The sequence below is a fragment of the Solea solea genome, chromosome 11 (genome assembly GCF_958295425.1).
Source record: "Solea solea chromosome 11, fSolSol10.1, whole genome shotgun sequence".
In the NCBI taxonomy this organism is placed as follows: Eukaryota; Metazoa; Chordata; class Actinopteri; order Pleuronectiformes; family Soleidae; genus Solea; species Solea solea.
Window position 1 is genome coordinate 7,207,376 of NC_081144.1, and position 27,055 is coordinate 7,234,430.

A 27,055-nucleotide genomic window follows, 5' to 3' on the forward strand; every position below is an offset into this window, starting at 1 on the left:
CTCACTTTCTGCCCGTCTCTGCTTAGAGAGACATATGTGATTGCAGACACTTGTGTTCGATTCCTCCAGCGACTCCGTTAGCTTTGCTCACTGCTTAGACTGCTGCTAACTCCGCTACTTAGATATTAACTCAGCCAAGCTAAGAGGCGACAGATTTTGTGGCTACTTTGCCAACATCATGAATAGGGATGCATGATGTTATCGGCATAATATCAGTAGATATTTACAGAAGCGTATTGTATTCACCTAAAATAATTTTTAAAAAGGCTCTTACGAGATTATTACAACCAACGGAAGCAAAACGCTTCCGTAGATGAGAAGCTCCAGGAGGATCAAGTAGCCCTCCTGCCCAGTCGGCCTGCCTGACCCCGTACAGTGCTAACGTATGTAAATAGTTCCACACAACATGTTGACGTGACTACCTTCTACTGTAGGTTCGCTATTCAATTCAGCTTTTGGCTAAATTACCCGACAAACATGTCTGTGAGACCATTTATTTTCGTCGTGCTGTACGAGGAATTGAACATGAAAGACATTCCATTCCTTGAATATCTGGGACATTTTTGCTTTCAATTCAGTGATCAAGGACGGAAAGCTTCTCTGCTATCTCATTCACTCAGAAAGATCCCCCCACAAAAATGTCTTGTTAAAACAGATGTGTGAATTTTTTTTCCCCGTAAAGACAGACCCTGGAAAAAAAAATCTCTTTTTGTTATTTTAGGTGAATGCAATACATTTCCGTAGATATTGGCTTTAAAATGTGTTATTGTATATTGGCAAACACATGACAAAGATATGCTAAATAGGCTGCTACCTCCTTGACTTCCATGCTGGCGCCCTCTATAACAATTTGCTCTGTGTTTATTTATTTTTTTCAATTAAGAAAATGTATATCTACAACTGTTGCGACATGAGTATGAAAAATATGATGCTAATTTCACTACAGAAGAAACTAAATGACCTCTTCAGTTAGACGCAGCGAAAAACTTGTCGCAAACGAAATACTGCCTATGTCGGTATTGGTTATCGGCACAGAGGGTAGCACTCCTGATATATCAGCATATCCAATATTGGCAAAAAGTCCAGTATCATGCAATCCTTAGTGTATAACCAGAATGATCACACACCGAAACCAACCGAAACCAACAAAACTAGAACAAACTTTACTGTCAAGAGGGAGAACAAACTTTAAACTTAACTTTCACTGAGCACCTGCTCTGAAATCAATGTTAGCTGAAACAAACTTAACGTTATTTAAAGCGACAAGTGACGTTAGTCACAATTATGTCACATTTTGAAACATTTTCATGAGAAACAATGGGAGCTACTGCATCTGAAGACTTAGGATTACAATCCCTACATATAACGATACATCTTCTATATCTTTCAAATATCTACATCACCTTTCCCAAACTGGAACAAATCGGGTCCATAGACTTCTGATCAGCCAACAGTCATGTTACCTGTCCTCTGGCATTCAATTTATGATATTTTTGTGCGGAATAATTTCCCACTCAGTGTGAAATAATTACAATAATAATTAATATTATCATTGTTTTCAGAGAAAGAGAAATACATCAGTGTTATGCCACTGTGTTGGAACATGTTTGCCACAGAGTATGAGTCATACACTGTCTGGCGATACTAAGCGTATGAGTAGTGGGGTTGAATGGCACACGGCATGCTATCGTGCTCACAGTGTCTGCTGATACCTGCATGTGTGTTGCCACAACACACTGGGAAGGCAATATCTGCTGATGTTTATGCTGAATTCTGACAAGATGGTAAAAACCTTTTTCGATATTTTGACGAACCAACACTGTGAGAGAGAAGGAGAGAAGGAGAGAGAGAGAGAAAGGGAGAACAGGGTGGTGGTTTTAAATCGTTATGAAACTGTGCCGGGACAAATTAAATTAAAGTGGGCCCCCAACTGTCTAAGTAATTTGTGTGTTTTTACACAAGTGCACTGAATTCTGATTGAATTTAATAGGTTGCGTATTGAAACGCTGAGATGTATACAGTTTATATTCATTAATTGTTCAGGATCATTATCCTTATTTCCTTAAATCCTTATCATAACCTCCACTGTTGCTCTCATTTCAGTGTTCGTGTCTATAAGTTTAAAGAGGGAGCCGAGTGTGAGCACTGAAGTTTCTCATGGAATATGATAGAATATTTACTGATGCAATATTTATCTTTGTATTTATATTTATCTTGCCTCCAATATGCTGTCATGCAGTTTAAGATTATTTGAGGTCCTGGGAAAAAGGATGATTTCATGCATAATGAGATTCTTCCTGTCTGATTTAAATGCTCATAGTAGATAGATGCTCATTTGAATTTCAATTATCCGATTCTTGTTTAGAGACTCCTGCCATCGGATTGTTTGACGGAGCATGTCCATGAACTCCTCCAACTTGTTGATGATCATAGTTCGGTTGTTGCACGTATATATGCTAAATTACCACATGTCATCTTAAGATACACAAGCCCTTTAAACATTAATGGAGAAGCAGTCTAACACCGCTGTACGAACAAATTGAACAAGCACTCCTTTTTGGGGAGGGTGAGGGAGCCTTTTGAGACACGTCGTGCGTACACTGTTAATGGCTTCCCTTTTGAGATGAAATGCTTTAGTATTTTGTGAATATGTTCAGGACATTGATTGGCTGCCCTCAGCTGTTACTGCTGTTCAAAGAAAGTATATTCATACAGAATATGTAGCCAAAATTGTCCAGCATTTAGTTGCTCCTTGTTGTCATGCTTTGATAAAAGTAAACACTGTGGATGGCCATTTGTAATGATACATAGACTTATTCAACACGTCTGACATCTACACCTGACATGGATGATTACCCATACTTAATTTGCACATTAGAACACGTAATGCTGTAAATTGCAGGTCTATAACTTCTTTTTGTTTTGGCTGCTCCTGATTAAGGGTCACCACAATAGATGTTTATATCTATCCTCTGCATCCTTCCTCATCACACCTGCCACTTTCTCTCATCACATTCCTTTTCTCATTTTCACCTTCTTTGTTTTCTTGTACCTGGCACCTCCATCCTTAAAATTCTCCTTCCAACATACTCTGTATCTCCTCCCAGGACAAAGACCATACCACCTAGTGACTGGAAGTCTGGCTGTTTTTAAAGATTCGGCTCTTTTGGCACGGCTCCCTTAGCACTCACAGTCTTCTATTTTAGCTTAATTTAGCAATTATGAATGGTTTTTGTGTTGGTAAGCAGTTACTATTTTTTTTTTAACATTTTAATCAAAACTTTAAATGAACAACTGAACACAGAACATGCACATAACCTAACCAAGTGCCAGGTGCTGCTTCTCTTTCGGTTTTCACTAGTATCTTCAATTTTGCCCTGACAATCTTGTATTTAAATTTGGATCCCCCGTCTCTCTGTCACTCTGTGTGTACCTGGCCTGTACCACATCTGCCCCTTGCTTCTTTTACATATGGTATGGTCCTAGTCTTTGTCATTGGCCACATGGTCTGTCCTCAAGATAAAGTCCCACCCCTGCCTGCATGGATTCCTCAGCAGAGCTGAGCAGGAACTGCAGAACGTTCAGCTCTACTCGTTCGCTACAAAGAATCGGCTCTTAGAGCCGGCTTGTTCACGAACGACACATCACTTCAGATTATTACAATCATCTCATGCGCTGCACTTCTAAAATGCTCTTTCCTGATCTTATCCACCCTTGATCGTGAACCCTCACATCTTCTGCTGCGCCACCTAAAACTTTGCTGCCTGTCTCTTTCTTAATGGCACTGTCTCTAGTCCATACATCATAGCTGCTTTCACTACTGTCGTGTTTGCTCTTGTTGAGACCTCCCTGTCACAAATGACTCCCGAAACTCCATCAGCTGCACCCTGCCTGCACTCCCTTCCTCACATCACACCAATTTTCTACACAGTCGCAGGTACTTGAACTCATCGACTTTCATCACCTCTGCCCCTTGCATCTTCACTTCACCTCCACTCTCATTCAACTCAATACATGCCCCTCTCATCATCTCTCCAAGCCCGGCTGAAGCTGCTCTCTACTCTCACTACATATCACACTGTCACACATTTGCAAACACTGTAGTCCATGGCGACTCTTGCCTAACCTCATCTGCCAGACTATCCATCAACGCTGCAAGCAAGAGAGGATTCCAAACCGATCCTTGATGGAGCCCCACCTCCACCTTAAGCCATTCACTTACTTCAACAGCACTCCTCTCAGATATTTCACTGTTCTTATACATGTTCTGCACCATTTCTTTATATTTACAGTTCATACCATAAGCAACCTGTTGCAGGTCATTAACTAGAGACATATTGAACACTCTTAGTGCACTCTGGCCCACTAATTGCTACGGAGATTTTGATTATCAGGTGAGACGACCAAAGATGGAGTTTCTGGAGTCACTGATGTGTTAAGTTGAAAAGCTTCATTGAAGATACCACAGATTGGAGGAGAACTGAGACAATGCCTGGCATCTGAACAGTAAGGCGTCATGAATGGCTGAAGATTCACAGTGATGATTCATTCAAACTGCTGTGTGGTGTTGAGTTGTTCTTTTTGGGATGAAAAGATAGTTTTCAGTCCTGTGATAGACTGTTGACTTGTGTTCCCGACCCCAGTGTCAGATGGGGTTAGTTCGTGCCTCTCTCTGACCCTCAAAGGATAAGCAGTATAGTACCTGGATGGCTGTATAGATTGATTTTCTGGTGGATATTTTAGGACACTGTGAACTACCTGGAGCCTTCACACTGTGCTTGCTCTGTGGTGATTTTCACAGCCATGTTAAATTGTACATTTTGTTGCATCTTACGCTGTCGTGTTACTCTCCCGTCACAAAATTGTCATCCTCGGTAGAATCGGGACATATTTAAAACGGCAGAACATTTATTTCATAACAGTTACTACATTTTTGTGACTAGTCAAGGGAGACTCAATAGAAATGACTGCTACAGGCTTGCTGTAATGGGCCACCAAACAATGTGTAGGATGTCATTATGATTTATTGTTCTTCCCAGAATGTGCCCCCGCTGGTCTTTTGTGTTTTATTTTTACTTCTTGTTGGAAGTTTGTAAAAAAAAAAAAAGGGTAAAAGTATGTGGGGTATGTGGGATGGAATAGGGTTATAAAAGAGAATATGCAAACTAGAATTAGGAAATAAACTATATATTTTTTTGTTTTACTAAGAGATGGGTGGTATTTTTCTGATGTGAATCTACTTTACCCTGCAAAATACCTCCTTTATCCTCCGTCTTATATCATGAGAAGCCCTACACAGAACGCAGGTAGTTTCATTCAATTCATGTCATTTGAGCTTTGCCTCATCACTCACAGTTAAACCCCTGTCCAGAGCCATCATTAGTTAACAGAAGACACATCAATCACACATAGTAAGATGCATGCGTGTGGACTTGAGATCAATGGTATGTTGTGTACAGCTGGTGGGTCAATAAGAGAGGATTTGTGAAAAACAGGACAAGCACAGCGTGTTTGACCACAAAGGGACAGTCAAGGAATATTCTTTGACCCCATTCCTTCAGCACGCTGTACTTTATGATGCACCTGAATGCAGCAGACGTAAATCGAATCTGCACTTACGCATTCTTGGCATTTGGGTATGTGTCTTTGCCATGCTGAGAGAAACAAATGCCTCAGCCACATTTAATGCTTTTTTCCTGTTGGAAGAAATGAAATACTCACTCACTGGTTAGAGCAGCAGAGTGGAAATATTAAAGTGATATTTCAAATGAGGGAAAAAAAAACCTTTTATTTTCTACATGTATTCCCTAAATGATCACATGAACAGCACTTATTCATTTGCACAATGAGAATGTCACGCTGACAATATTGTACCTAATAGGGTAATATTAAAAAATGTGGCATTTTCCTGGTAATTTGTGGGAAATTATATGGCGAGGCAATACGTCCTAGGCGTATAATGCATGTGTGAGAAGTAGAATGGGGAAATTCACTTCAGAATCTCACTGAATTTGTTGTGTTCTATGAATATCCTCACCCACATTTGTTAACACGAGGTTTAGAAACAATTCATCCGTGTCTGACATGCAATTCTGACGAGCAGTTAACCAAACGTATAACATGTAAGACCTCTGATTTCCACTACTTTACTTTTTCCTTGTACCATTTTATCTCCAGTCCATGTTTTTGATAATATTATGCCATGAATATGCATTAGTGACTGCTCTTAAACAGTTCTACTACTTTGTGACACCACCCCACAGCCTTCCCCCCCAACTCAATTTACAGTCAAATATTAGTTGGAGATCAATCTCTGAGGAAATATCCATAGAAAGCCTTTGCATATTTAGGTGTAAAAGCTTTTCCTATGTGAAGCCAAGGGAACCTTTCAGGCCAGAGAAATAACCCAATAACATTTTCTGGATGGAGCTTTTAGCATAGGCAATATGTGTGACTTCTATCAGCCCTGTTGTAAAAGTGTGGTTTTATATTATATTTAAAAACAGAATGTCCTGCCAGCAACATGGGTTGCCAAATTTGTGCATTTTTTTTAATAGTTGAGTGAGTTAATTAACGAGTCAGTTAATTGTATCGTATATTTCATCACAAACAAACGTTGTACGTTAATGTCATTAATGACTGTTTGGTAGAATGTCCCAGTGAAGGTGCAGCTCAGAGGTTGTTTGAACCAAACTTAGCACAAAAAGTAAAGGGAAATTGTATAGCTTAACTTAAGCCTAACTTAATTTTCAGGCATTTTAACTTCTTCTTCTGCTAATTGCATTAGTGCTTTGGTCAGTGTGCACTAATATACATCATTAATCCATCTATAAATTGCAGGAAGGTCTGTCTCTCGAATCGATGGTACGATTGATTTCAAACTTGACAGGTGTCTTGCTACGGGCACAAGTAAGTGCAGTGACAAGTTTGAATATATTGTTAAATATATTGGTAAAAGAAGCACACATTAGCTTTCGCCGCTCTACTGTAGCCATTCCCCCTCTCACTCACACAGCACTGTGGGCTACCTGAGAGTATAAACAGGAGTGCAAGATGTGTGGGTAATTATAATGTCTGACCTCAGCAATAAAGACTCCCTAAATGCGGTGTGCCTGCATTAAAATGAGTCAGCGGATTTTGCTAAATGCGGTTTACTTGCATTACAATGAGTCAGTGGATTTTGCAATTCATTTTTGCAACAATTCACCAACAAACACAGGTATGCAGTGGCTATTCAAAAATATGTAAAGCATGATGTGCAATAAACTGACACTTCAAATAGCCCAGCCTATTTTGGACAGTCTTTAGACTTTGAATAAACAAACGACAATTCCGACTGCAAGGTCCCAAATTTAAACGAGCGATAATGGTCCCAAATTTAAGAACGTTTCAGAATCCCACACATGCAAAGCCCAACCAGCTACAGACAACAAGTGGCGGACGGAATAGCATCTTGCACTCTTATTGACATTGATATCAAAGACATTTTAAAAGCCACACATGCAGCCCATCTTTGACATATTCACCTAATCGTACATGCATGTGATGTTATTTGCCTCTCACACAAAAATACAGTAAAAACAGGCACATATTGAACAGGTTCTGTACTAGTTGGTTAAATTTAGGGTCAATAAAATGTCAGAAAATGTTGATCAGTGTTTTTCAAACCTGGAAGTGATGTCTTGTTTTTTCCACTAACCAAAATGATTCAGTTTTAATGATTTCTTTGAGAAACCAGAAAATATTCACACTTAAGCTGAAAAACCATTAAACTTGCTTTAAATCTTTGAGAAACACTCAAACCAATTAGTGGATGATCAAAATAGTTGATTAATTTAGTAATCGAGTAACTTTTTCAGTGCCAATTATATTAGTAATGGCATGTAACAGAATAATGTTCATTAACATCCCCACCAACAACATTTAAGTATTTGCACTTGACATAAGGCCTGTGTTTTGCTTGTCAATGAGATTATCGTACCTTTGGCAGCGGACCTTGCTGGTGGGTTGCCAAATGCATCATATGCAATTACTATTTTTCCTTCTCCATACTCTTGCTTTCAACTAATTTCTGGCCAAAAATGAATGTATGCTAATGAGGCTTCATGATTAGGTTTCACAGGTAATATCTAATTGCATTGTCAGATCATTCATCATCATCGTAACTCCTAAGTTTTTCTGTCACTCTTCACTGAGTCCTTAATTACTGAAACCCCACAAAATCTCCCCCCCCCCCCCCCGACTAATATTATAATATAGATGAAGTTTGAGCAAACAGATCAGTAAATGTCTTTCTTTTCCAATCAGGAGGTTGAGCTTAAGCATTTCTAAAATTATTATTATTTGTCTCTGCACCCATTAGTAGAATTCATCTGGAAAATAACCAAATCCCTTCTGCACATGTGTGATTATGCCAATCATGCATCTAGTAAGTGGCAATGAATGGTGACAAATGACATTTCCTGAAATGACAGGTGCACATATGTCTATAATAGCATGTGGTTATTAGAACAGGCAAACAGCATGTGTAGTGTTTTCATTATGAATGTGTTTCTAATTTCGTATCAGCCCTTGGGGGCTTTGGTACCTTCACAGTGACACTGTGCATGTTTATTAGTTTCCTGCAGTGGTCATATTCACTGGTATGGTTAATAATCATCAGCCATGACAAAAAAATGACAGTATGCATTGCCAGAAATGTTGAATATTTAGTAAGGAAGGCAAATTGTGGCAAATTCAACCTTACTGACAATTTAGCCCAGTGGCCAGATGGGTGGAGTGGCTTAGTGGTTAAGACCGGTGCGAAAGACATCATGGTCGCAAGTTTGACTCCACCCCTGGCTGATTGTACTCAATTCCATTGTAAGTCGCTTTGGATAAAAGCGTCTGCTTAATGACATGTAATGTTATGTGTTACATAAAGCAGGACTGGGCTATTTGGACAAAAAACTAATTATACATAGTACAGTACATTTTGGCTTAGAAATGGCTTCACATGTGTCTTGTGTTTCTCAATGTTAATATTGTAGCAGGGGTGACACATAAATTAAAGTTTGGGCACCGTTTAGTGTAAAAATAATGCGTCAACAAGGACACAACTTCCTCTTGGGGCTGTGAGAGCACAGCTCTGCTTTGTTTTCCTCCAGCAAGCATGAGCGTGGCTTTATAGCAGTAGTGTAAATGGTATTGTAAAATCAGTTTGGTAGTCATGTAGTAAATGTAGTTTTAAGGCTGCAGTGGGGCCTATTGAGATTGTTATTTTAGGGAAAACAACAAGGCCATTTTACATATTTAGCAATGTCCAAATACAGTTGTCATATTGATCATGTCTGTAAAATAACAAATGTTTTATTTTAGAAGGTATAATGAAAGTATAATGGAATGATTTTATACTATACAAAAATGAGAAGAATCTATTCAAACATGCTGTTCTGCAGTGATGACATACATTTGCTTGTCGTGCTGTATCTTTTTCTTCACTGAGTCCAAATAAGTCATTAGATTTAAGTTTAGGGTTACTAAACTAAACTAAATCTATGCCAGGTGTTTGCTGCTGTTCTTTCTTGGTATTAAATTACAATATGCCCTGTTCATTAGGCAACCACTGCTGTAGTTGTTTATTGCTGCAACATATAAAAGTCAATACAAATGTAGTTTCATCATGCATTTTTAAGCTTGAACTGCAAAATATACAGAATTATTGTTACAACTGGAACTGGATGACTGTTCCTCTTAATTACCTCTTAATTATACCAATGCACAAATACTAAATGCTACATAAATATATTACGTAGGCCTGCAACTTACAGTATTATTGTTTTGAATAGACATAAAAATTGTGGTTATTTTCTCAATGAATTGATTTGTTGTTTGGTCCATGCAGACCAAACCATCATTATTCAGTTGTATGACTTCTTTGTTATATGTTATTTGTTATTATTATTATTGTTAATTGTGCAAACTATTGGTGTGTGTAAACAGAACCTAATGCACTGTGGTTTAAGAGCCCACTTCTTGCTGAGGTGTTTTCATTAATTTTATTATTGGTTGGGACAGTGTACACGCCTGGTAAATAAAAACAGCTTGAAAATGAAGTCTTTCATTGAACAAAACAGCAATGACCATTAGTCTGTGTGCCTTTTCCTCTCTGTTGAAGTGCAGGAAGGCTCTGCAGTAAGTCAGGGCAAGTTAGCAGCAGGGAGGAGAGACTTTATTAGAACTTGAAAAATGTGCACTCCCTTCTTTGGCCCTCGCCTATCTATCACAGAGAGGGAGAGAGGACACAGTTTGGTATATACTGCTGTTTTGCTAATTGTGTAGAGCCAGAGTTTTACTTGGAAAACACAAGGGTAATGACGAGGATGTATCAGTGATAGCCCATGTGGTGAATTCAGCCCTGCAAATAAATTCACTGTAAAGTTTCACTGTCTCTACTTTTCATTTTCAGTGGTTCATATTTCTGTCAGTTTTTATAGATGGTATGATGTTTTCTGAATTTGTTCAAGGCTTGTGCTGAAGGTGTAGCTGACCATATTGATCCACCATTAAACCGAGGTTGAGGTTGAGGCTTCACTGATTACTGATGAAACTCCCAGTACACATGCAGCATTTCATTTTACTGGAGTCCATGTTTTATGGCACTTTTTCTGCATAGTTTTTTAAGTATTGATGTTGGAGCACATTGAAAAATAAGTCATAGCATCCAGTATCCATATTACATAAGTCATGGTGTCCTTGAAGTGTTTCTTGTTTTGCTTTCCAATTCAGCATTTTTGACTGATGGTGCGATCCATTCATCTTTTCAGAAGCCAGAGTACCTCTTCTCTGAATGAAATGACTTCACGGCTGAGCAGAGGAAATGACGGGGGTGAAAAATTCAAATTCTGTCATGGTATACAAAAGTTTCAGTTGTTATAAATTGTGTCAAAAGTCAACGCTCTCCAAGTGAATTCATGTCCGAGTTATTAAGGATGTGTCAGAATACTAATTTGGTGATATCTCGTAATTGATACGCCAGGGTAAATATCAATCATTTGAAGTGTTCTAAAGTAAACAGTCCCTGCCAGTTTCACTCGCCAGGCGTCATAACTTCATCTCTCCTCATGGTGGAACTGCTCAAATGAATGAAGGAAACTTTGGTGGAAGTTAACGAGGGAAGAAGAGGGAGTTTACCGGGTGATAATGGTGGAGAAAGCTACGTTAAGAGATGCCTCATCTACGTTCAATACATAGACTTAATGCACTTTGTTCTCTATGTTGTGAATAAATACAGAAATCCTGCACTTTTAACTTGTTGTTTTCTACAGTTTAGACTGAATCATTGTATCGCAATATTTTTGGTATCAATCGGACGAATTAGGAATTACTGCAAAATTATAGTTGATTATCTTTGATGTAGTGTTAACTTTCCTGCTCTGCTTCTGGGCCGTGGTCGGGGAAGCACAAGGGAGATATTACCTCCAGGGCTGGAGCTGTGGCTGCTCCAACAGGCAGGGGATGTACCTTTGACACCCCTGCATTAACTACTGTATGTTCTTCTGCAACTTACTGTTTCCAAAATGTTTGAGTCGCATGTTTTACTTTGCATAGGAGATGGAACAAAAATAGAAGAAATTGCATTTGACAATGATTAAGTGATTAGTGATTGGTTATTTGACAATGATTAATTTTTCAGTCGCATTCTGTGTGCAAATATTTTGCAACACTGTTGATTGATCGGCCAGTTGTTTTCTCAAATGAGTTATATGTAGGCTACTATTATATTGACAAAATGAGTGAAGAGATAAATCTTGACTTTTGGAATTTTATTTGATGAATGTCTTCAATCTCAGCTGACATAGGGCGAAAGATGCAGTACACCCGGGACAGATCGTCAGTCCTGTCACTGTCACCTGCAGCTGATTTAGGGTGCATTCACACCAGCCCTTCGAATCCTAGTTCGTTTGCTCGGCAAGTTCGGTTCGTTTGGTTTGGTGTGAATGCAACTGGACTCTGATGCGCACCAAAGAAGCAAACTCTGGTCCGTCTAAAACGTAGGTCTAGGTTCCCTTCAAGTGAACCAAATACAGAAAGCCGGGAGAACCGGCTGAGCCCATTGTTGCCCATATGTGCGTATATGTGTCGTATGTTCACATAAAACGATGGGATTCGATGCAGCTCCATGTTTTGCTCTCATGTGGAGGAAACAGAAGTTGTCCTGCATTATCCAACAGATGAGCGAGTTTTCTTGTGCATTGTTGTCTTGTCTTCTTCTTCAGTATTTCTTGATGCAGCGCCACCTCAGGCAAGGAGGGCAATACATTATTCAAAAGGTTTGGTTCGTTTCGCTAAAGCACAGTGTGAAAGCAAACTCGGACCGGCTGAATGTTGCTACCCCGAGTTGAACCGAGTCCCCAATCGTACAGAGTCTAGTGGACTATTAGGTGTGAAAATCGAGCGTCCAGTCCAAAGCAGGAGAAATGCCACACGCAAACTCCACACAGAAAGGCCCTTAGTCGAACCAGGATTCAAACCAAGGACCTTCTTGCTGTGAGGCAACAGTGCAAGCCACTGCAGGGCCGTGTGTACACTAAAACCTTTACCCATTCTGTAAAACTGAATAATGTTTTACAGTAAATCCCTAATTGGCTTTAAATGGATTTGATGTTCTGCCATCCCTTTGTCTTACTGAGTATTTTGTGAATTTACTAAGTGGCTCTATTTCTTTCTCCAGCCCTCAGTCACTTACCTGCTGAGCCATCTATACTCATTAAACACAAACTGTGGTTACTACCTGGCTGGCAATTTGCTGTTAAACATGAAAAATTCTTCTGACTATATACTATTGAGCTGCTCATGAATCATGGCACCAAATAAGAAAACAGCAACACTTCATTAGCAAAACAGTCTTTTATTAGAAATATCTTGTATAAAAATGAACATGCTCTACACATTTTTTTTTTCTATAGATAATTCATAAATATCCAGGCACTGTAAATATTTTTTATCTTTCTTTTTTTTAACAATTCAGTACATAAAGCAGACATGATCAATCCATTTTAATAACATACATTAACTTGCCATTTAATTTCAATCAGCACTTACATATTCTATTTTTTGTAACACAGACAAATTGTTTTTAGAAAAACAATAAAGGGTTGTGGCAAAAAAAAGCAAGTAAATTATCATATTCACAAACACAAACAATCTCACAAACAATACTTTTTTTTATCAAATGATGAGAAAACATTTGCGGCAACATCTTAAACTTTTTGTTGAAGCTGAGAGCTGAGAGGATCATTTATTCAACCAAAAATATCAATTATTTATAATACTCTGCAGTAGTTTTCCTTCTGGACATTACACTCATCTCTGACTTGTTATGGTTTTTGACATGCAACATACAGATTTTTGCATTGCTGATGTTTAACATTTAATGACACCATTTTCTTTTTAGTGTTCATGGCAAATACTTCATGGGCCGTGGAGACAGAAATGAAGGTTACGACACACGATTGCAAAGTGTAGATTTAGTCCTTTCTTTCTTATATTTCAACAGGACAAACTTAAAGGTTATTGGATGCGACACAGAAACAAAAATGGTCGTCGTTTCATGGGTGTGAGACACAGAATCAAGGTACTGGCCCTTATTTATCAAGCAGTTATAAATGCACTAATACAGTGGTTCCAAGTAAGGACATTATCGCCAACGTTTTAAGTACAGTGGTGTAAATAGGTTGAGCAAAGTCAGCTACGCTCTTTTCACAGGAGGCAGATTTATTCCCCAATAAGATAATTTGCTCTCTCATCATCCTCCTCTTCCTCACATATACTTCACACACTGGTATAGCGGAACTAGATTGAGATGGAGCGAGAGATAAGATGACTCTAATTAATATTATTTATTTATATATTTTTTATTGGTTTAATTTTATACGCACTCCGGTGACAATTCCTCAGCTCCAGTCCGATCACATACGCATGTACACGTACCAGAGTTTGATAACCATGGCACTAATCAGTCATGCGAGGCAGGGGAGGCAGAGCCTGACAAGTAAAATACTAACAATCATGAAAGGAAATAAATTTGTCCACTTGACTGTTCTATAGATTTGTTTTCTGTATGATTTCAACATTACTATGGTCAAAATCAAAGAATTTACGCATTTCCTGTTCAAATACACCGGAGAACGGTGAGCTGAGGCAGAGCTCATCGCTGCCTCAGCTTTGACGGAGCAGTTGGCGCATGCCCATTGCTGCCTCTCTTCATATTGCCAATATTTGTTTGATTATACACGCACTACACATGCTGACGTTCCACAGTCTGTCTAATATATTTAATGAATGTGTGTGACCTATTTAGTCTTTCTGATCGGCCGTAAATGCGCAGTGAAAATGCTCAGGGTGAGGCAGAAAGTAATGTGCCGCACTGATAGAGGGCAGTGCTGAGCCCCACAGGCACAATGGGTGACAGCGTCGCTGCGTAGAAGAATAGCATGCAGCGACGTGCACCTGTCAACAGTGTGAAAGAGATATTCTTAGAGAAGGATTAGGCGCATGGAATTACAATATACAAGACTATACACGATTTTCAAAATAAAAAGAGGTCAGCCAAAAAAAACAAAAAACATTTAAATATTGTAATATTGTTGAACAGTATGGAATTGATTAAAGCATAATTAAAAGCTTTTAAAACAACTAAATGTTTCAATTAAAGTCAAAACTGAAATATAAGCTTCTATTGAAGTGCCTCCCCAGTCATGAACCTCGGCGCACGTCACTGGGCGCTAATATATTGTGAAACTGAACTGCCTGTAAAAAGTAGCTACAAAGCAGAAATAGATGCAGAAATTCAAACGTTAGACACTATTGACACAACATACAGATATCACTGGTTCCACGACATGATGACAGACATGTAAACAACATCATGGGTGCAATTGTTGGTGTCGTCATTCTGGACATCTGCTTTCAACCACTCACCGTTTTAGGGGGTTGCCTGCAGGTCTCACCCCGGAATGACTCTCATATCCCAATTGTACCTGCCACTCATACACATTTTGAGTGATCAGATCAATTGTGTCACGCCTAATCGCATGAAAGAACATCGTGATTTGACTGTTCTAGGACAAGCATGCAGCTCAGGGTCCCATTTTTCTGTCCAAAAGTGACTACGCCTGAGCGAATACTAATTGAGCCTCACCCAAAACCAACAGGCATTACGCTTAATTTTAATCACACTGAATTCGAGTGAGCTGTTGATCCGTTTTCAACAACAATCAAGCACTAATTTTCCAAAGGAGTGAGGTAACTGCTGAGTACCTGTGGTCATTATTTGCCAGTAAACTAACGGAGCACTCCTCAACTATGGACGATGGACGTTTCATTTCCTGTCCCGCTATATTTTTTTTTTATCTCTTCTTTTGTACATGAAAGACATTTTAATGTCCATTGCCGTTGCAGTCTGAGTTTGTAGTCCATTAGTCAGGACAGGGCAGTGATTTAGTTGTAAAATTAACTTTTAGATTTAAGAACTGGGAGTGTTTTATTGGTACTTGAAGAAACCAATGGGAGAGATCAGCAGATTTAAATATATGGATGTTGTGCCTTAGCCTTCTGTCTTTTTTCTTCTTTTTTTTTTCTCTTCTCCACGGCAGTGTTCGACAGAGGACATAGCTCCTCCTCATAAACTGAATGGACAACAGGGTATAAGGACTGTGGAGGGGAATGTGACATTGTGTGAGTTGACAACAATAATTTACTCCACTTGTAATAAAATCTTAGTGAGAAGGTTGCAAGGTCTCAACTTTACATCTTATAATTATGCACCCATAGTCACTTTGCCACCCTTTCTTATGCATATTTTATATTGTCTTTTAAAAGAAGAAGTGATGCATTAAGGTTATTTAGAGCTCTGCAGGAGGATGATGAGAGCATTAGGATTTTACCCGAGTATTTAAATAAACCAAATAATGAGCTAAATGAGGTTAAATGCGGCAGACTTTAGTATTAGTAGGACCTACACTTCTGTTACTTGTTACTTAATGCAGATTTACTGTAGCAAGGTCCTAAAGTGTCTGTATCATGTATGTATAAGTGGAAAGCTACACTTCTCAAAGACTGCAGAGAAGTCTGTTAAAAGGTAAATCACTGACTTATGCTGCACATCATCCATCTAGTTATCTTTTGGATCTTTGGTTGAACTGTGCTTGCAACATCTCTAAATGGGTCCTCCTAATTTTGCATCCAAACCTTCATTAATAATTTTTGCTGCAGTGTCACATTTCATGGTGCAAGGGGAAAAAACTGCAGGGAGGGGGAGAACAAAAAAAAAAGAAGCACAGGTAATATCTGCACCTCGCACAAATCACAGGGGAAATCCTACTGTAATACTCTCCCTTTGCAGCTCGTAATATTATTTACCAACAAGGTTTTAAAGATGAATGCATCCGGTGTGACCGCCGACTAATTGTGTTGTTCCCTTTTCAGCATTAAGCATTTCATCAAGTGCAGGACTTGCGAAAAAAAAAATTATGTCTCCAGTTAAACGAGGAAATATGCAAACGAGGAAAACAAGGGTCAATAGTGAAGCCTTGGATTGATGTTAAACCAATGAAGCTGACTTCTTAACGTTGAGAGGGCGTTAACAAGTGCATGATAAATAAGGGCCAATAGATTATGGACCGTGGGGGTAAACCATTCAGGTTTGTCTCCTTTTTAGTGTTTTAAATTAGTCTTTCTTCAGCATAGGGTGACCCAGTGTGTAATGGTGCAACATGACATTTCCACTGTGAATGACAACCATGACAAATGTTGCATTCCATAGACGTTGACAACACAGCACAGTACACGTGATGCTCCCACAAGCATGCTCTGGGACTGTACACTAGATTTTGCCAAGATGGTGGCGTCATCATCATCATTATTATGAAACATTTATTTAAAAAAGACTGGGATCACCCACTGCTTTGTTTCTTACTGTATGTGGTGGTCAGCTCGTGTTACTGAATATACTGTAGTAAGGCATGTACAGTTTGAAGAGTACTGCAGCTTTCAACTCCTATAATACCAGTAACTAAAACAAAAAAAAAAAACAACACAAAACAACTTTTTATACTGCTTGTAAACTGCATTTGACTAGAGCGAAAACAAAACACTCTTTTCCCTGTTTTTTGTTGAAATGAGAAAAATGAATCAGCCCCAGAGAGAACTGAAGTCGTGTGCTATACATTTCAGAAGGAAAACATAGTGTTGGCTTTAGGTGGCTCACTCAGCCTGCGGAAATGTCGCTGCTCAGCACTCGCATGTGTCTCAGAAGAGGGTGGGAAGAGGAAAATTTACTGTCCAAACCCCCCTGACATTTCCCAATTCCATCTCCCAACTCACAAGTGACACATTCAATACTTTTTTAGAAAATGCTAGACATCCTTTCTACTTTTGGAGTGACAAATTCCCATCTTTCCACCGACTCCTCTCTGCTAGAAACATTGACATCCTCCTGTGTTTCCCTAGTTCATAGTTTTCCCCAGAATCAGGTGATTTCTCCTCAGGCCGGCCCCCCTTGCTCCACCTCCACGGCTCATCTCTCTCTTAGATGGCATGGTTACTGTAGCTTATGTAAGTCTGCTTAGAGGCCAGCACTGTAAGGGAAGGTGTCATAGAAAAAGAAAAAGAACTTTAAAAATGCAACAGGTGAGAGTCAAATAGCAGTGAAACTGACATTTGTAAGCATATTAGCCAATATTTAATGGGAAGTTCTATGTACTTCATCAAAACAGTTATATGCAGTTAGATTTTAATAGTGAAGTAATGGTGTTATATACACTATATTTAGGACATGGATTCTATATTCTATTGCATTTAAATTGGTATGAGTTTGTGCTCACCACAATTTCTGAAAATAAATCAATGTTTTTTTTATTCATTCCCTAAAAAAAGACATATTTGAACCATCTAGTAGGTGTCCATGACATAGTTGATTGACTGATGGACCTTATTTTCCTGGATTTGGAAATGTTTCTCTAAAAAAGTAACTTTTTTGGCAAACAGTGTCTGCTTTTCTACTTACTTACTTCCTCATTTGAAGAGCCCCAGTGGGAAACTAATAATTCTTCTTCTAATATTGTCATTATCTGTAATATTTTTTGGGGGTGGACTACAGTTAAATGTTCTGCATGAATCACTGATTTATACAGCACATTAAAAACACATTGCAACAGCAACACTAACAAACATAAAAAAAAAAAAAGAATAGTTGTGGCTAGAGTCATTCCAATGCATACCCATTTTTACATTATTACTGAAGTCATTGAAAACTCACATACTCTTATTTTCACAGCTGATTATATATATTTCTTTTGAAGACGCACCTTACAGAGTCACCGAACAGATCACAACACTAGTATAAAGTGCAATAGTAATCATTCACGTTCAAGTCTTTAAACACATGCACACACCTGATATTTCTCTGTGCTCCAAGCAAAACATGCAGCAGCAGCCAGTGAGTGTCTTTCCATTTTGACATGGAAAGCATATTAGGTGTAAAATGGTATTAAGAGATTATGTGATCTGACTTGGCTCTGTAAGTGTTGTCACCAATGTTTGATAATAGTTTCGTATTCTACTTCTTCCATACGGTATATCCATGTTTCGTAGGTTTATGGAATATATCAGCTGTGAATAAGACCGACGACCTCGGGGGGCAAACCACGGAGATCATAACCAAACTCGCGGTCAAACGTGACTGCCATATGATGAGTACCCGTGTGTGTGTGCGTGCACTCATGCTTGTCTGCACAAGTCTGTGCAAGTGTCAACATGTACCTGCTTGTCATATTTTTGTGTTAAATACAATTGTCCTCAGCGAGCATGCTCCGTGGAGGTAATCACACTACCAATCTGCCAATCTGCCCATGGCAGCCTTGGCTGATTGAATATGTCAGAGGGGATGAATCCAATCAGAAGACAGCCAGAATCGGGGGCCAAAGTGCTGTGGAGGAGAGCTGCTTAATGGTGAATGTTTCGGTGTATTTGTCAGTGCCACGCTTGGCGTGTGAATGGGAGCGGCGTTTCTCGCCATTTCATCCAAAGCATCTCTTCCAAGAGAAGCATTGATAAATGAACCTTATTTGAATATTTATGTGCTGTGAGGCCAAGATAAAGAATAGATGGTCCAGAAAGAATTGGAGCTGGCAGACCCATCTGTCTTTTCCTGTTCACTCTTATTGTTGTTGTTGTCCCATTAGCACATATTCCTTCTTTTGTCAACAGGGAAACAAATTACAGGGGACACATGGCTATCGCTTGTCTCCTGCACTCAGGGAGAGTGGTGTCATCTTCCCACATTAACCGGCTTTACTGTGCTGATTGGCCATTTCACAGCACCACACACACCAATATTGTCTATTCCAGTTAATGTCTGTCGGGTCAGCGTGATTACTGTATTTTGACATTCAGGGTGCTGTGTTTTAGCCAGGGGCAGCTTGGATGCTTTGTTTTTGCAGGCATGGTGGTGTTGGGAACATTAGCAGAAATTAACTGTGGGGAAAGTGGTTACAGAAAATTAAAAGGGTAAAATTATTATCTAACCGGGTTACCTGAAAGTCTAAAGTCCCTCACAAGGCTCCCCACCCTCAACACAGTCTGACACACAAGCACAAAGAACATTTGTTAGATTCACAGTTCAAACCAGAACGGGGGTGAGAGAATCAGCGCCTGTGAAAGGTCTCCGTAATAGGATAGGACATAAAAATTCCATTCTTACGTCAAAAAGCCATTCAGCCAAATGGAGCTGTGGGCTTTTTAGGCCTAATATACATCATTCTATCCAGTGCTGCTTGTCAGTTGAATATTAAATCAGGACCTTCAAAAAAACAGACCATGTGGGGTTGCTTTTTTTGGGATTTATGCCTGCCCCCACAGAGGGACCTCCTACTCATACACTTTATCTTGGTGATGAATATATTCTCTTTTCCAACACTGTGTTAATCATTTATTTTTTTTCCCACTTTCAAAAATCAGATCAGTGCAGGGACCATATTGCATAATCTGATTATAAACACAATTTGGTAAGAGAAAGAGAGAGAGATTCATGAAGGCAAAATGCTGATGTATCCCAATCAAACAGATAAGTTGCTTTTTTTTTTGTGTGTAATATAAACATCCATTTTCAGCCATTTTCTACCACATGAGAGTCGCGGGGGGCTGGAGCCAATCCCAGCTGACATAGAGCGAAAGGTGGGGTACAGCCTGATCACAGGGCCAACATACAGAGACGAACAACCATTCACTCTCAACTGTCACACTCTACGGTCAATTTAGAGTGTCCGATTAACCTAATCCCCAATCTGCATGTTTTTTCGATCCCAGTGACCCCGTTGCTATGAGGCTACACTGCTATCCACTTCAACTCTGTGTCCCTGATATAAACATATTTAAAATAGTACTGCATGCTATCTAATCTAAGAAGTACATTAGTTTGGCCACTAAACAATTTAATCTGTTTAAAAAAATAGGAACATACAAAGACAGAAATGCTATTCTAGCCAGAGGCTAATTGTTAAATTACTTCTCAGTGTTTTCCATACAATTACAGTAGATCTGTCTGTGGTGGTAATCGGGTCGATCGTGTTACATACACATGAGAGGTCTGCGTGCCTGCTGAGAACTTAATGCTAGATCTGAGAACTATTGTAATGTTGAGTTCTTTCTTTCTACAGAGACTGGAAACGGGTCTTTAGGTGTCAGAGATCCACTCCAACTATGACAACTGGATATGTGTGTTTTAGATAAATAAATAAATAAATGCACACGTCTCTACAATGAAAACGTAGCAACAAGTTCAGTAGTCTTTCATGTTATTTTGAGAAGTGGAAATTGAGACTATGGCGGGCCCCCCCACAGTGTAGATCATTAATGGAAACACTGATTTCTGATTTGTTAACACAGTGCTGTTTATGTCATTGGTGGTGGTTTATGTCCAACAGGGAGCCACAGTGTAGCAGCACTTGAGGTGGAACTGAAACAACCCTCATTTCTTCTGTGCAAACATAATCCTCGCTAATTTCCTAAACTGCTGAAGTGCAAAATAATATCGCCATCAATTATGTTGTCACCTGAAATTAGTTAATTATATTCAAATAAGCTGTAACTTTACACACGGACAGCTCATTACATCAGCATAAAAATCGACTTCTGGTTAAGGTCTTTTTTTGTACTCTAACAATTTGCTTCTCTTCATGTGCTGTCAGGCGTAATACCAACCTTGTGTTTCAAGACTTTCACAGAGTTCAGACTTTGCTTCACCGTTGGGCCTCAGGCCACCTTTGGGGTTGAACTTGTTGGACATGGTGGCCGCAGTGACCACAGCCTTCAGGCTGCGCTTGCGCTTGGGCACGTTCTGCTCCGGATGAAAGAGAACCACGTAGACCTTGGGCATGTAGAGCATTCCCAGAGAGACGGATGCACTGAGGCTTACGGAGATGGTCAGGGTCGTGGTCTGGATATACATCTGCGGAGAAGACAGTGAAGATAAAACAGAATCAGTTGGTGAGGGTAAAGTGAGTGATGGCTAGTGGCCAAGTATAGTTATAAAAAAAAAAAACATTTAGAGGTGGTTTGAGGACAAATGTGGACACATTCCTGAGCTGCATGAATGCAACACGTCCACAGGACACGGCTTTCCGTCCTCTGATGCGACTGTTTCAGTTTTTTTGTCCCCCTTTTTTTACACTAGCACCCATATATTTTTTTTAAGATCAGATTATATAATTCAGATTTGATCCGACCATGTGCGATCACATCACTGAGAACAGATGTTAACACCAGGTCTAAATGGGACCTATGTGGACAGCACAGGATAAATAGTTCCATGTAAATTTGTACAGCACTCTGTGTCCCATAATCATTACATAACAAGACATGGCGATGGCATACAGTGCCCTTTTATATCCACATGCATCATGATCAACATCGCTTTCATTGCTCGTGCTTGTTAATTTATGATACACATCTAATGGAAGTGCCCCCACCTAATGGGCATGTATGTTTTTTTTTGCATATAAATATTTTCACCCTGAAGGTTGTAGATAACAACTTAAGGAATGTCGCTGTGAAGCCAGTGACAGCTGCAACTCACAGCTGGGTAACAGATATGTAGCCACAGGCAACAACTGTGGAGCGGAGAGAAACATCCTACAGCACATTAAAAGTGCCTGCCAGTGATTTTTCATTTATGATAATAACCCCGGCACTGATACACAGTCCATCTCTGATTTGTTGGCGGATGGAATGTGGTGAGTCAGCACCTGGAGTGTAAAAATGTGAAAGGTAGATCATACTTGATACAGACACTTGACACATTGAAAATGACAAGCCACATAGACAGAAAATACTGAAAATAATATGAAAACATTATGTGTACATACAAAAAGTATATCTATACATATATATGTATGTATATATATATATGTGTATATATATATATATATATATATATATATATGTGTGTATATATATATATATATATATATATATATATATATATATATATATATATATATATATACTGTATATATGGTTTAAGGTTGCATTTTCTTGAGCCAAAAAAAAACCCATCAGAGCAATTTAATGGCTTGATTTGCAGCGATCCCACTCCATCTTTTCCTCTGTACTCTGGTGTCAAAAAACATTCATTAGAGAAAAAGGCGAGAACAACTGAAATGACTTGTGGAATGAAAATTGCTGGGGGTGTCCTGAAGTTGATGAACACAAGGCGAACAGTGTACAGTGGGAGCGCAGTAAGCAGACATCTTTCAAAGAGATTTGCCCGAGGTTTTGTCTGACATTACATTCTCAGACATCACATATGACTGAGTCGTTTGGTGTAGGAATAGCTCACAATGCCTTTTGCTATGACAGAGTGTCACTCGTAATGGATGATGTTTCCCGACATGTGGTTGTGACATACGATATTTGTATGTTAGCTTTGAAAAAAAAAATGTAGTCAGTTAAAATAAGCAATAACTAGCTCGACCTGTCTTAGTGACTATGATAGCAATGTAATCAAGCAAAAGCTGTTAAAAAAGCCTTTCAGAAATCAAGCACTCCGACTCTCGTGTTAGTTAATAAACAAAGACATCAATGCAAAAAGGAGGTGAAAGGCTATTAGTACTCTATCACACTGCAAGTATAGCGCACAATAATTTCTCAGTGATAGAGAGGGAGTGTTGTAATCCTCCCGAGAAGATGACACGTGGCTTGGGGTGAGTACAGAACAATATTGGAGTACAGCGAGGAGTCACTCTGTGAGGGGAGCCAAGACCCTTGTCCAGTTCCATCAGCCCGGGTGACATAAATTTTCCCTGACACACCAATATGATTGCCAATCTGCTCCACTGGCACAGCGAGGGAATGGAACGGGGGACAGCAACCTCAGTGAGCGGAGCCATTATGAAGTTTATCTGAAGCTGGATCGCTCCTTTTTAGTCATTAAGCATCAAATGTCTTGTCTAAACTGCTGCAACAACTGCCCCCATCTACACACAAAGCATATGAACAGAAAGGCATGCATCTTCAAGTTCTTGCATCCAAATATTTGGGAAAATAGTCATGTTTGAGTATACGTATGTATATAGAATAAATTACTTGAAAAATATTTAAGATTTTAATTTACAGAAGATATTGCGACATTGCAAAGGTGTAAGTAATAAAACCAATGAACCAGGAATGCAACTCTGTGTTCATGCGCTTTGTATTGTGCCTGCTGGTGTTTTATCACACTGTCATGGTGTACTGGGACACATGAAAGAATGGAGCCATCATTAGATCCAGAGATCATTGGCACCTGTGCTTTTCCTTCCACTATGAGTCAAAATCTGTGCTGAAAAAGGCCTTTAGATGTTTTTCATTGCAGAGTGTTTCATGTTGAAGGAGGAAAGTCAAAACTATGCAAGAATAATATGCTGAATGTGACTGTATTCTATCCAGTTTATGAGTACTAATAGTAAGCCACTGGCAAGCGTTATTGGGAAACTTAATAAAACTGAACAGTTGTTTATCTCACTTTCTTTTTTTCTCAATTGAAATACTTTAAAACTTCTCCAAATCATACTTTATAGTTGTCCATGTTTTCAATTATTAACAGGGTGTTTCTTAGTAAGATGTGTAAAGTAAAATGTATGGACAGTCATAAATATGTAATATTGTATATCCTAAGAAAACACTTATTTTTTCCATTTTGCTTTTCTGATAAGTTGAAACTAAGATTTAAGTAGACTTTATCCCATCCTGATGAAGGTATAAGAGGTAAAGTTTTTTATTATTTAGCCTTATGTGCAAAATATATAAACCAATCAAAATCACACTGTGGGACTTAAGCAGCTCTGTAACCCACTCTTTAGTGGTAGAAATGACTAAGTGAAGAACAGTATCTTAGGTCTCTGTCTCAGGCTTTGTCTTGTCTTTTATGCACCACTGGCAACAAAGTACACAGAGCCCAAGTTATGTTGCCACTTGAACAGTTAGTTATATTGCATTAGTAAGCAGCCTCGTTGCCAGCTGATGCCAAAGTAATTTGACCCAACCTCCTAAAAACACATCTGGTCCAAGTGCATTCTGGATTCTGCCACGGGAGGATTCCACATTAATGCTTGCGTTGTCAAAAGTACAGTTTTAGGTTGCTGTGCTGTATGTAGGGCAGTTTGAAACGGCACTTATCACAATGTGTTAATTGGCATCGTAGTATAGTGGAAGGATTATCATTTTTTAAACGTTTTCTAAGAAAACTGCAGAGAAGCACAAGAGTATTATGTTGCATCGTGATTTTTTTTTACAGTACAATTATTATTTCGTCACAATTTTTCAAATACATTTTTAACTATTGATTTTTTTTAGTATTTAGCAAGTTTATATACAGTATATATATGCAATATGTATACAAATGCCTGTGCTTAAAGTGGGTTGTTTTAGTCTGAAGTTTCCTGTTGTGGCTTCCCTTGAGCTGTTTCCCTCTCAGCATATTGTTTAGGATACTGTATCTTTCCGTGGTTGAAAAAGTTTCGCCTTGTTGCAATCTGACGTGCGAACCTTGTCTGTGCAAACTTTGCAAATAACTGTTTCCATATCATGGAGGAGTTCTTTTTAGAAACCAACTCAACTTCATTCTCAGCCATGGCTTCCCTGAATCCAACAGAGAATCCAACAATTGTGATTTGGCTGAGAGAAAAAAAACGGATAAGTCTGCGAAAAAGCATAGGACAGCGATGGAAAGTGTGCCCTTGAAACAACACTATGATCTCGCTGCCTTGGCAGATCATCAGCACGTTCTACTCCTTCACGATCTAATATCGCCATATCGCCCAGCCCCATAAGAGGTGCTCATTTCTTCTTCCTTACATCGCAAACATTGTTACTGTGTTGTTTAAATGTACATCTGTGTTGATAATCCTCTAAAATAGCACCATACGAGGCAAGTTATTAATTAACAATCAACACAGTCATTTTATGGTACATTACACACAACGTACGAGTGATTGACTACTTGCTATTTCCACCCAGTGGTGCTGAATCAAACACACGCACAAATACAAATCAGGGAAACATAATCCAAGCAAAGTTGAGTTGAATCGATTATCCTCACAAATCGACTGCAAAGGCCTTGTAACCCCCACTGTGGAGCACAAAGCCCATCATCTCATGATGAATTGAACCTGGTGCTACACAATAAACATAATTTGAGTGGCAATTTTCCTCACAGTGAGATGCACGGGCGATACAGGAAATTGTCCTTTTTGTAAATAAAATGAAAATGCTTAGAACATTGTCTTCTGACACAAGAGATTGTTTGTAATGGGCCAAACAATTAGTTGGTTATTTAACACATTTAGAATCCTTTAGAATTTACCTTTTCTGCTGATTGTGAGGTCCCAAAGAAGATGGGGATGAAGGCAAGCCATACAATGCAGGTGGTGTACATGGTGAAGCCGATGGGCTTGGCCTCGTTGAATGTCTCGGGCACGCCTCTGGTCTTAATCGCGTAAACTGTGCAGGTGACCATTAGTAGCATGCTATAACCCAGCAGACAGATGAGGGACAGATCTGAAATATCACATTTCAGAACGCCACGGGACTTTTTGGGATTGGTTGTACGCTGGTCCTCATAGTCGATGATGGCTTGCGACGGGTCAACACCAAACCAGATGCACACTCCAAGGAGCTGCACTGATATCAGGCTGAATGTGATGACTAACTGCGATGCTGGGGAGATGAATCGAGGGGCACTGACCGACATCTTTCCTTGCTCAAAAATTCGGTAGATCCGATTGGTCTTGGTAAGCAGCGCTGCATAACTTATACTCATACCCAGGCCCAGGAAAATCCTTCGCAGTGAGCATATTACCACATCAGGAGTGGAGATCATGAGGAATGTTGTAGCATAGCACAGAAAAATACCCGTCAGCAGCACGTAGCTCAGTTCACGACCCGATGCCTTCACTATGGGTGTGTCATTGTAGCGTATAAAAGTCGCAACCACAAACAGTGTCGCCATGATGCCCAGAACAGCGATGAGAACAGGGATGACTGCCCATGGGGAGCTCCACTCCAGCTTGACAATGGGCATGGGAACACAGCCAGTGTGATTCTCGTTGGGCCGTAAATCAAAACGGCACATCTTGCAGGTGTAAGTGTCTGCCTGATACTGGTAACCATCACAGTTCTCACAGTGCCAGCAACATGGAATTCCCTTCACCGTCTTCTTGCGCTGGCCAGGACGGCAAGGCTGGCTGCAAATAGAGGAGGGGACGTCTTGTGTTCCACCAGGCCACTGCATCTCAGTGATCTGGAGGGACAGTACAAGGAAGGATTCCGATAAATGTACACTTCACCATTCACCATATCAACACTGTTTTACATACTGTGTAGACTTAATTACACACTTAAAAACTGAACTGAATTGAATTGTTTGTGGATCAAACAAAACTTTGAGGCTCAGTGTAGTAAAAACTAACTCGGTGTATGAAAGTGGCACCCGGTAGTGACATCACCCTTAAAAATCTGAACTCCCATTTTGAAGCCTCGA

General features: G+C 39.4%; 1 protein-coding gene across 2 annotated transcripts in view; it reads right to left on the bottom strand.

Moving 5' to 3' along the window:
* Positions 1 to 12,894: 12,894 nt before the first annotated feature.
* LOC131468322 (metabotropic glutamate receptor 4-like) overlaps positions 12,895 to 27,055 on the bottom strand; it is a 127,731-nt gene continuing 113,570 nt past the window's right edge. Inside the window, exons 8-11 of one of the 2 annotated variants that reach the window (XM_058642414.1) lie at positions 25,880 to 26,815; positions 21,241 to 21,487; positions 19,575 to 19,620; positions 12,895 to 17,618 (exon numbers count right to left, since the gene is read on the bottom strand). In XM_058642414.1, the coding sequence (XP_058498397.1) occupies positions 19,583 to 19,620; positions 21,241 to 21,487; positions 25,880 to 26,815 (1,221 nt within the window). In that variant the 3' untranslated portion in view covers positions 12,895 to 17,618; positions 19,575 to 19,582. The remainder of the gene's footprint in view (positions 17,619 to 19,574; positions 19,621 to 21,240; positions 21,488 to 25,879; positions 26,816 to 27,055) is intronic. The other variant, XM_058642413.1, reaches the window with a different exon arrangement.